Genomic DNA, 12,421 nt, shown 5'->3' with positions numbered 1-12,421 from the left:
TGGGCATGTTAGCGGAATGTGTATATCAAAAGAATAACTGATAAAGTACGAGACACTGAAGATGACCCAACAGTTGAGGTCAAAATACGTATCTGTCAAAGAATGCAAAATCGTAGTGCAATTAAAAGAAACAATACTTTACTCTATTTTATTTTTTTTTATTTTTAGGTATGTTCATGTTAGATATGTTCATTGATGTTTATGTTGAGAACAAAAATAACTAAATTAACAGATAAATAAAAATTGAAAATGTAGAACAAGATTAAGAAGACATCAATGTTCTGGAAATGTCATAAAATATATATATAAAAAAAACAACAAACAGTGATGTGCAAAGTGAGGCAAGATTGACAAGTGCAATTTAAAGTTTCAAGACAACTTTTTAAGAAATTTTATTAGTTATTTTATGCTTAATTTCGGAATCATTGAATAGATTTTGATTGCTCAATAGTTATAACACATAGAAGATAGTTGGAAGGTATCGAGTGTACGGGTGACTTTTTAATTCAACTCTAATGGATAGTTTACACTTTGTAAGTACGGTGCCGTGGTTTTTCAGTATTAATGACTATATAGTCGTTTTAATCACTATTGCTTTTTATTTCGTTTTTATCACGCTCTGCAAGGACAAGTGACATTTCTCCCCATACTGAATCTGTTGTCAAACACACTTTGCAAAATAAGGAATTTTACTTGGGAAAAATAATTTTCATTTTATGCAGTCTTGATAAAAACTTCATGCATTTTAATGGTTTCATTGTTATAACCACTAAAATGCATGAAGTTTTTATCAAGAAAAAAGTGTCTTATAAAATAAAACTACAGATAATTCAGACGAACATAGAAAAAAACAATGCACGAGACTACTGTTATTGAAATTACTTGCAAATTGATATGTTTCCAATATATTTTGGGCTTCTACTATAAGGGGCTGTCCATAAACCACGTGGTCATGAGGGGGGGGGTTCGGCCAATGATCATTTTGTATGGACAAATAAAAAATTTTGTATGGACAAATGACCACGCAGGGGGGGGGGGGGGGGTGAAAAGTCCCAAAAAAATGACCACGTGGTTTATGGACAGCCCCTAAGATGTCATTCACATTGATATATATTAAGCATGCGTTGCATTCGGTAATGTGAATACCTACTTAATAAAAACTTGTGATGTTAGGTAGATTTCAATAACATTTGTATAATTATACTTGACCAAATGATTATTTGATTATAAAAATGTTTTGACATTCAAATTGCTTATCAGATGATATCGCGTTAACCCGCTGTTTTATCTTACCCCACCCGTTTCAACTTGCCCCGGTGTACCTTATTTTAAACCAAATGTTAAATAATCATTTTTGAATGCATTAACATAATATGACAATACGCTAATCTTGTGTATTTTGTGTCAACTTTCTGTTATTTGAGACTCAACAGCCCATTTAACCCTAAAGGTATCATTTTATAAGTAACAAGGATACGTCTTTGAAAATTTTAAGAATTTGTATGGACAAAATTCCTCAACAGATCAGAGGCAAAACTTTTACAAATAAGTCACGCACGCCCAGTATAGTCGACTCATACTTTTTGGCAAATATCCATGTGGATGTGGTTTAACGTGCAAAGTATGTGCAACTAATACCCGCCATTTCAGGCAAATTAGCACATGAAGGGTATGTGCTGCAAATGGTATGAGTCACAGGTGTATGGTGCTTCCTCAAATATATGAGTCGCACTAATGGGAAGTATTTGTTTACCTCCATTACAAATATCTATGTGCCAGACAAATGGAAGGAATGTAGACTTTCGGCAGACTGTAGTGGGCTGGACACATGAAACGAACGCCAAACAAATTTAAAGTCGTTATAAAGACTTTTGCATTCGTTTCTCTATAAATGGTTTCAAATGTATTATTAGAAAGGGGACTTTTTCTAGCGGAGTTTAGGTTCATCAGATTTGCGTAATACCATATTATATGACAAAAGTGGTAAACTACTAAAATCGAATTTATTTTAATTTTCCCCGATGAAAGATTTTTTAACCTCCAGAATCTTAATATATCCAGCTAAGGCTAACTTATAACGAAATAATATTTTAGGTTCATGAAAGTGCGATAATAATCCTGTTTCAACACACCGTGGGGCAGTTGGCCAACTATCAAATCTTTAAATAGACCGTTAATTAGGTGTACGATGGGAAATGTCAGAGTGTTACGTCTGTTTGTCTGTGCTACAAGACTAATATTATTAGTAAAATTTTCATTATGCTACAGGCCCCAGCCAGATAACCGGGTTTCGCAAACTAAGCATTATTTGTGGCAACACTTTGAGCGGCATGATGGAACTATGCCGAGCGCGCTGAGCATTATTAGACCACTAATGTAGTTGCATGAAGTGGGTGACGAGGTACATAAGTATCATTACAGCGTGCTTAACCGTTATTGCAATATTGAGGCTCCAGTTTGACTAAAGTTTGAAATACACGTACATATGTATTTAACAACTCATTAGAAAACTGTCAAGTTCGATTCAAGTATAAGTTAGGCACGGAAAAAAATGTTTCGGAAAAGTGAATGGTTCAAACGTAAGAAAAACAGTATAATATAGCGTTACATAAAAATCGAATGTAAATGTATAGTAGCTACAATGTGCGAAGCTTTTAGTTAACCATTTCATTACAATATACATTATTGTAGCTGGTACACTGTATGGTGCAGGAATGGTTTTCACCAAACACCCTATGGTTAGTTTTTATCCGGGTACCTCGCATAGGCCTTTGGATAGGATAGAGAACGGAATCCTTCAGAAGCAGTTCACCAGCCGTGCACGGATCATGTCGTCCAGTAAGACACTGTTGCGTACTGACTCAGAAAGTTACGGTAGAAGGTGTGAAACTTTCGGTTTATTGTCATATGGTCGATTTTATATTGTTTTTTTTTTGTCATGTCAAGGTTAAAAAATGTTTTTGTTTAAATTTATGTTGTGCCATATAGTTCAGTAATTTTTGGTGTGCCATGATCTGGTAGATCGTCGCATTTTTGTTGATCCTCATTTTAATATTTTTTTTTAATCTTTGAAAGTTGTATTTCGTCCACATCCCTAGCACTATCAGCATCGGTCCAAATAGGTAGGTCCAAATTAAAAAAAACCTTCCATACACTCAGTCGAAAAATGTAAAATTATCTAATTTGTCATAAATAGTCTACGTTAGTCAAAATCGAAGTAGTCAGTTTTTGTCGATTTCGTCTTGATCACACGTTAGCTTCGAATCTATAAGCAAGCACTATTGAATGCTGCACTTCCCACAATTAGTTTTTTAGTTATTTTGAATTGATATTGCAAGAAAACATTATTAAGCATTAGGCATTCGAAATATATTAGGGTTTACTCACAAAACTATCAGATATAAAAATAATGAAAAAGAAAATTAAATCACGAAAGAACATCAAATGTTGAGACCTATGTATTAGCAAATTGAATACACGGGATATTACTAATTATTTCATATTTGAATTGAATTTTCTAGTGTATTTGTTAAAATTAACCAAATAGTGGAAAGCCCAGGCATCAGTCTTCTGACTTAAAAAAATCTTCCGAGACTCGTCACAAAACACAAATATTTTCATTATGATTCACAACGACTCTCAAAACCATCTCAGACTCAATCGACCGGAACTGTTTTCTGGGTATAGAAACTACTAGGCCCCAGCAGGTCCCTCCTGTATATCGAGCCATACTCCATCGGTAGCAGCCGGTTCGCAATGAACCGTTGGAGGCGCATTAAAGTGTTAAAGGTGATATTTTCATTACAAGAATTAAAATTAACATCCTTCACTTTAATACCGCCAAACCCTGTGATCTTGGCCAGGGAAATTGAAATTCCCGCATTTTTCCCGCATTAATTTTGATTTTTCCGACTTTTCTTTATATACCTATGCTGCCCATGATCGCATATCAGTCCCATCTTTGCTGGGTTTCCTATTCATATGGGACAAATATGCGACAAATAGGCAGTATGGAGCATATAAAACATCCAAGAATCTAAACTTTTAGGTGAATCTGTAAAACTGAAATATTTACAGTCTTATTGTGACAGTTTTACAATATTTTAGAGATGTTAACTTCAAAATAAATTTACATGTAACGTATGCTTGAAATTTGCTTCTTATTCCAGATGCCTTATAAAGTAAACCTATGCTTGAAAGCATGTGTTTCGGAATTCCCAAAAGATTTTTGTGAACTCCTTAAGATACGCTTGATGAAGTTCCAATAAAAAATCTAGTCGGCTGTTATAATTCCTATAAGCCGAATTATTGGAATGTTTTCTGGTGAAATTCTTCGAGGAATTTCCTAGCCAATTTGGAAGGAGTTTATTGCAAAAATACTGAATAAATATCTGTGGTATTTTCTCACATAGGGGTAGGCGGGGCATAATGAGCAGGTGGGGCATAATGAGCACCTTGTATTTTCACTGTAAATCTTCAAATTAACAAAACAAGTTGCTTGATTGTAGCCTTATTATCTAAAATCCAATGAGTTGATGACAAAACATAAGTCAAAAAATCCGTTTACCTTAAAATATTAATCAAAATATTTGAAGTGGCCATATACTGGGAAAATATTATAAGAATCAGGTGACCTAAAATAAGGTTTTGGGTATCGAAATCACAACTTAGTGGGCATCTATCGATTTTCTTGATATTCTCTAGGCCAATGAAATGTATTTGTAACACTTTTGAACTATTTGTATAATTATTTTGTTGAAAAACTATGCTTCAAAGAGTTGGTAGTAGGGTGGGGCAGAATGAGCAACTAGTGAAAAAAATAATGAAAATGGTTAACATCTTCAGCAAACAAATTTTAATTTTGGTTTTCTCTGTTTTGATGCATATAGTAAGGTTTTGTCTGTAACTTTCAATTTATTAGCTTTAAAATCTCAGTATCTATATATTATCACCGTTTAATAATTCCTCAATAGAAGACTCATTGGAACCCCACAGTTCCCTTCAAATTAAACCCCGTAGGGGTAGGCGGGGCATAATGAGCAGCTTAAGCATTTTGCTATCAAATCCAGTAAATTATGTGCATCCAATGTGTAATTTTAACGTTCAATCCTCATTTGAACCTTAACTGACAAAAGCTAAACGTTAAAATTCCGAATAAAGTTTAAAATGTTGTAAAATTTTATGTTTTTAAAAACGTATAAAATCGAGAGTTGTGTTTTGGGGGTGGGGCATAATGAGCACCCTAAGTGGGGCAGAATGATCAATACCAGTTTTGTACACAATCAAATGCTAATTGTCTATTCTTGTCAATGATAAAGCATACCGGCAACAATCAATGAGAATTTGAAGGGATTACGGGGTTTAATTCGTAAGGAACTGTGGGGTTCCAAGGAGTCTTCTATTGAGGAATTTTTAAACGGTAGTAATATACAGATACTGAAATTTTAAAGCTAATAAATTGAAAGTTACAGACAAAACCTTACTATAAGCATCAAAACAGAGAAAACCAAAATTAAAATTCGTTTGTTGAAGATGTTTACTATTTTCTTTATTTTTTTACCAGTTGCTCATTTTGCCCCACCCTACTACCAACTCTTTGAAGCATATTTTTTCAACAAAATAATTATACAAATAGTTGAAAAGTGTTACAAATACATTTCATTGGCCTAGGGAATATCAAGAAAATCGATAGATGCCCACTAAGTTGTGATTTCGATTCCCAAAACCTTATTTTAGGTCACCTGATTCTTATAATATTTTCCCAGTACATGACCACTTTTCGTATTTTGATTAATTTTTCAAGGTAAACGGATTTTTTGACTAATGTTTTGTCATCAACTCATTGGATTTTACATGATTAGGCTACAATCAAGCAATTTGTTTTGTTAATTTGAAGATTTACAGTGAAAATACAAGGTGCTCATTATGCCCCACCTGCTCATTATGCCCCGCCTACCCCTAATCCCTTCAAATTCTCATTGATGGTTGCCGGTATGCTTTATCATTGACAAGAATAGTCAATTAGTATTTGATTGTGTACAAAACTGATATTGATCAGACTGCCCCACCCAGGGTGCTCATTATGCCCCACCCCCAAAACGCAACTCGCGATTTTATACGTTTTTAAAAACATAAAATTCTACAACATTTATAACTTTATTCGGAATTTCAACGATTAGCTTTTGTCAGTTAAGGTTCAAATGAGGATTGGACGATAAAATTACACATTGGTTGCACTTAATTTACTGGATTTGGTGGCAAAATGCTTAAGCTGCTCATTATGCCCCCCCTACCCCTACTCTGCTGGTAACAAATCAGGAAATCTATTCAATAATTAAGTTAACAAATAAATATTAAAAAAAATAAGTTTCGTTATATTAACAGGTTCATATTCAAACCACCAGATTCAAAATTGTCCGAAATCCATTGGATTACACATAGTTTGATATTTCGTATATACAGTGAAGGACAAAATAATAAGACCACTGGCCATATTTCATCCAAAATGGCCAAGTTTGACAATATGGTACTCGGTTTCTAATTGAACGATTTGGCTAAAATTTTGACAGCTGACATGGAATTGCGGGAATTTTGATTTGTATTAAATTGATTGAGCTCTGTTCGCTACTTCCAAAGTTACACATATACGGTGCGACAAAATTGAAACACCAGATTTTTATGATAATTATTTGTGGTCAATTCAATGAAAATATCCACAAGTTTAAATGGCATCCTTAATTTTAGTACTTGTTCATCAATCATCAAGTATCAGCTACTCTCATATATTATTTTATAATAGCAATCTGGTCCTATTATTTTGTCGTTTCGTATATCTGTAACTATTGATGTGGTGAACAGAACTCAATTAATTTAATACAAATCAAAATTCACGTAACTCCATGGCGACTGACAAAATTTCAGCCAAATTGGTTCACTAGAAATCGAGCATCACATCGTCAAACTTGACCATTTTGTATGAAAAATGGTAATTTAAAAAAATGAGTTTTGTTATGAGAGCACTAGCGATGAATTCCTTATCAAAATTTTTCTGAAATTTCGAAATATCTACGGATTCTTATGAAAAGTTTTCTATTCGTTAATAATTTCTAGCTGAAATTGGCTTCTTAAGCGATGTTGAGATAATTCCATATTCTGAATCTGTACGCCAAACTGAGCCGAAATCCAAATTTTCATGCATTTTGGAGCCCGGAACCTATTTAAAAATCAATTTGAAGTTTGCATGGGAGCGATTTGTCGAATCACCCCTCGTCGGATTTTGTACTGGGCGGAGCTGTCAAACAGTTGCCCAGCTGTCAAAAGGTGATTTGAATAAATCTTTTTGAAATTGATTTTAGGTATCAAAACAAAGTTCTAAAAATTTGAAAAAAATCATAGAGGCTTAGAAAAAGGTGCTCTTTCGTTTAAAAATATAAAATCATTGAATTTTTCTAAATTTAAAAACCCAATTCTCAAACCCTGAAAAACAAAACTATGACATTTCTGACGGAATTTGTAAGGCTCATTCTAGATATTTGCGGAAAACATCGATATCACTAGTTTACAAAATAAAACGAAAGTCGTGAACTTCTGTCAACGACCAAAATTTTTGAAGCATAATTTAATGCTAATTTCGAAACCGTGCTTCAAAGTAAAGCACTTTTTAAGTTTTAGCTCAATATCGAATTTTACAACTTTTAAAAATATGGAATTTACTAAAATTCAAATATCTTGCGTTTTGTTCAACCAATTTCAAATCTTTTTCCATAAATTAAAAGCTGAATACAATACCATTCGATCATCTGAATGCAGGTTTTGCGTCAGATTGATGAAATTTAAGATATTGGCGAGTTTTAGGGAGGATCTCTTTAAATTTTAGCCAAATTTCCAAAAATATATGAAGAAATGTATTTTTTTCAATAAGAAAAAAAAACAATCAAAAAATTCTTTCTCAACGTTTATTTGACATATCATATGTAGGCGAGTTGAAGTAAAAAATGCAGCTCAATCGTAGCATTGATTACGGAGAATGAGATGTGTGAAGTGAGCGACGTTTCTTAAAAATAGAACAAAAATCGATTTCAAATCATCAACCTTGTATGGAAAGTCGAAAAAAATTCCGCTCTACTGTAATTTTTTTCCTTCGCGTCATGATTCCTTCAGGGCATGATTCTACACCAAAAATGATCATCAGCTTACCGAGTTCAAAAATGCTGTAAACTAGTGTATTCTGGGATTAATTTCTAATCCCATTCTTGAAGAACTTTCCAAGTAAGTTGAATATTGATTTTTCAGAACCAATCAAAAAGTGCACACTTCCCTAGAGACACCATATCTTTCCGGGATATCCGGAAAGGTTGCCAGGGATTATGGGTCCCTAGAACCATGTTCAAATTATATTGTTCTGCAAAATCATGAAGTGTGATATATCGTAAGCTAGGTTCCAAAAATGATCAAATGTGGTCACTTTCATGTGGGCACCAGGTTTCCGGAACATCCGGAGACGTAGCCAGTTTACTCGAAATCCCTAGAAACAATTTTCAATACTCCTGTTTTGCAAAATCATGAAGTTTGATGTGTTGCAAGCTAGTTTTTGAAGGCGAATTAAAGGTTGAACCACTACCTGTTAAGGAGGTTACTCCAGTGCCCCGGGTCATAAATCCGGAACAACGGTAAAATTTATCCAATTTCATAAACTAGAAGGACTTTGTGATCAATGGTCGAAATTTCACGAATTTTCTTTGAGAGACACTGCTGAGAACCACAATTTTATAGTTTGTTAATTAGGTGCAAAATGAGGCTCAAATCTAAAGAATCCTGTCTTCTGGTTTTCAACTTGCAATTTTGCTTCCGTTGTAATATTAGTGATTGCAAGGATTCTAGGTACATATTCATTTATAAATTAATTTAGTAATTCTACAAATCGTTACACTGAAAATACTTCAAGAGTTTCTTCCAGTATTTCGTCATCAATTCATAATTCCATAAAAAAAAACACCAGAGACTCTACAGGGACAACTGAATTATTAATGCTTTTAGTAATTATTCCATTTTTTTAAATGCCAAATTGTTAATGTGATGGATTTTGTGATTGCAGGGAGCTTTTCTATGAACTGATATTTCTATACTCCAACAAAGCAATAATTTCAGCAAGTCCTCCACTAGCGAATTAAGGAATTATTATAAAAAGTTCCAATGAAAACATAAATTAAAACTTGTCCTAAATCTCAGCCAGATATTTCGGCAAAAAATCCTAACAAGGAACTACTACAGAGAAAAAATCTGTATAAAATCTCTAAAACTATGTCACTAATTTCTCCATTTTGATACAAATGTAACAAGCTAAATATTTTCAAAGAAAATGTTGAAGAAGTATTTTATGGAATTTCTGATAAAATCATTCAAAATTTGTCTACCAAAATTATTTTTCGCGATACTTTTTTCACGTTTTTTTAGATTTCAAAACTTCATTTTAAAAAATTGTGATACAAAATATGTTTGTGCCCAAATTGAATTCGAGCATCCGGACAATGAAAACCTGTCACCCGGATAGTCTCTATCAAACAAGAAATCACTGGTTATTCAAAAACCAACGTTCATCAGGATTTTGAAATGCCTGCGTGAGCCTTCCGAAACTGTGTAAGAATCTGGATTTGAAATTAGTGAAGGTTCAAGTGAATCTAATCTAGGTTTGAGTTTACATGCTGGAGGCGTTACACATAATTTAAAAAAATCCCGATCATAAACAAAATTCCCGACTTATTCCCGCATATTTCCCGATCAGGGTGTCGACTCAATTTTGAAAATTAAATTCTCTGACTTTCCGTCTATTTCACTAAAAATTCCAGGTCATAGAAATCTAAGCTTAAGTGTGTCTACAAAGTCTCAAACAATTTGCAAGTCTTTTGGGATTATTGGTAAACTCGTCACTAGATGCTTTTCATATTCTCATCGAAACTTTCGATATGGTTTTTTTACTGTACACTTTTTAGATCTTAAAAAAAATAACGGCAGAACGGCAAGATTTTGTGTTTTTTAAGAGTTCAACTCACTTTTCTCCAAACAAATAAACCTGCATATAATACTATCTGGTACGCATCATTGATGATATAAGATGTGTTCGTAAGTTACAAACACAGATATTTTGCCAAGAAACATTTCACAAGTTCACCCAAATTTTGAATTTTTATAAATTTTTCATAGTTTGAGAATTGGAGCGGGTCTGGTTGGAGGGTTAGAACATTTGATTATCACGCCGAGGACCTGGGATCGAATCCCGCTCCCGACAAACTCACAAAATGTGAGTTCAGTAACAAATTTTGAAAACGGCGTATAATCAATGGTGTAGTATTGATTATACGTCGTTTCAAAATTTGTTACTGAGTTCTTCCTTCGGAAGGGTGTACACAGTGGGAAGTACAGCGTGGGTCCCGAGATGAACTAGCCAAGGGCCAAAAATCTCGTTAATACAGATAAAATTTAAAAAAAATAAAATGGTTTGGGAATACGTCAGTAAACTATTATGCATCTTAGAAAAAAAAAACTATGAACGCGATTTCACGATAGGTGTAAAATGTCACCAAATCATGAACAATTTCCATTTAGATCCTGTAAGGACTATGCCAGGAGATCACTAGAGATGGCATTTGAATACACATAACTAATCGAAAATTCGTGAATGATATGCGAAAAGTCTGCTCAGGAATCTTAGTCAGGAATCTTTGAAGATATCTTGTAAAATATTCCTTATAAACTTCAAATAAGTACATATATACCGTGACTTTCTTGCAGAACTGGTCAAGCCTCAAGCCGCACTAGTTTTTCATATATGTACCATATTCTCAGATTCAGCTTCTAAAATGAGCGGTATGTGATTGAATTTAGATATGACGAAATGACATTTTCAGCACTGCATATATATAACAGTAACACAAGACTTCCAAAATGCTGACTGAAAATTTAAAGTAAACTCCGTTGTTGTTGATTACTCTATATCTCAACCTTCCGCTAGTCGCGCAATTGGCCAGCACCGCGATAATGCTGAGTACGAAAGGCGATCAACGTGTTGTACATAATACAAAAGTGCGACCACTCGAGGGTTAAATGTGATGTTGAGCACACAGTAGTTTTGTCTCTCGGGTTATGCCTAGCACTTTGATGAATTTTTTCAGTACCCGAAAGTCCAAAAGACACGAGGACTAAAAGTCACTTCGCCACTATCAAATTAAAAAGGACCATTTTGAAATAACAATAGCTCTCAGGAAAAAAATGAAACAGAACAAGCCAAAAAACAAAAAGTAGGTAAATGGGGAACCTCTGCGCAACACATTGTTATCACACCGTCCGTGGTGTGAGATGTTGCAGTAAATAGAATATGGTAGCTAGACAAGTACTCACATTTTGATCTGCTCCAGGAGTTTCCCAGCTGTTGATTCGTTGTACTTTTGGGCGAACTTGGTGAATTTTACATCGTCCTTGCCGTCTTCGGTGGAATACACGCCAAGCACGAGACCTCGCTGCAGATTTGCGCGTTCCGGAACGCAGGCGGTGCCGGGGCGAGGTGAGACGATGAAATAACAAAAGTAAGACAACGACGACGATGACGACCGCAGGCGATGGATGACGGCGGCACGGCAGCGAAGCAAGCCACGAAAATGTTGCACAAGCCGCAGCAGAACGTGTGTGTGTATGGAGAAAGGAGAAAAATTTTAACGCGATTAATCACCACTTTACAGCCTCAAACGACCAACTTTCGACCATTTTCTAATGGGCCGACACTTGCACACGTACTTTATCGGACATTGAAGAGGAGAACCTTTGCGCTAACACGGAATTTCTGAATCTAACCAGCAGATAAGAACGAACGAATGCCATTATATTACCATGACGGTATGACAGGCGAAGGAAAATGAAGTTCGCGAAAGCTTTCCCGACCGAAACCCGAATCGACGACGCGAGACAGATGCCAGTGCTGCCGGGAAATTTTCAACAAGAGATGCGGTTTGAAGCAAGGTTAGAAGTGTTATTTTATGTCGTTGGATAAATTGTATACGTCTATAAAGTCTCTATTATGTTTCCAGTTCAAAACCGAATTAGCGACATTTTTTCTTTGACTTCCGCTGCTTTTGCCTTGCGTTAAACACAATGTCGGAAGTGGGGCGCTGTATTGTACACCTGGTGCTCTATACAGCGCCCCACTTCCGACATTGTGTTTAACGCAAGGCAAAAGCAGCGGAAGTCGAAGAAAAAATGTCGCTAATTCGGTTTTGAACTGGAAACATAATATAAAGTTTTTTTTTCAAAATTAATATAAATCAATGATTTCTAGACGAACATTTGAAAAAGGCCTATCTGCTTTTTGTAAACAAACCTGTTTCTGTCTCCATAGGGCTCATCTGCATCCACCCATGCACATCAACACCCT

General features: G+C 34.8%; 1 protein-coding gene across 2 annotated transcripts in view; it reads right to left on the bottom strand.

The window, feature by feature from the left end:
• The window catches only part of LOC109411621 (E3 ubiquitin-protein ligase COP1), a 48,669-nt gene extending 36,721 nt beyond the window's left edge, over positions 1-11,948 (bottom strand). Inside the window, exons 1-2 of one of the 2 annotated variants that reach the window (XM_029863049.2) lie at positions 11,788-11,948; positions 11,395-11,513 (exon numbers count right to left, since the gene is read on the bottom strand). In XM_029863049.2, the coding sequence (XP_029718909.2) occupies positions 11,395-11,513; positions 11,788-11,871 (203 nt within the window). In that variant the 5' untranslated portion in view covers positions 11,872-11,948. Of the gene's footprint in view, positions 1-11,394; positions 11,518-11,787 lie in introns of those variants that run through there. The other variant, XM_029863048.2, reaches the window with a different exon arrangement.
• Positions 11,949-12,421: the final 473 nt, after the last annotated feature.

Source organism: Aedes albopictus, chromosome 3, assembly GCF_035046485.1.
Source record: "Aedes albopictus strain Foshan chromosome 3, AalbF5, whole genome shotgun sequence".
Taxonomy (NCBI): Eukaryota; Metazoa; Arthropoda; class Insecta; order Diptera; family Culicidae; genus Aedes; species Aedes albopictus.
This window is presented reverse-complemented; position numbering and strand designations above follow the sequence as displayed.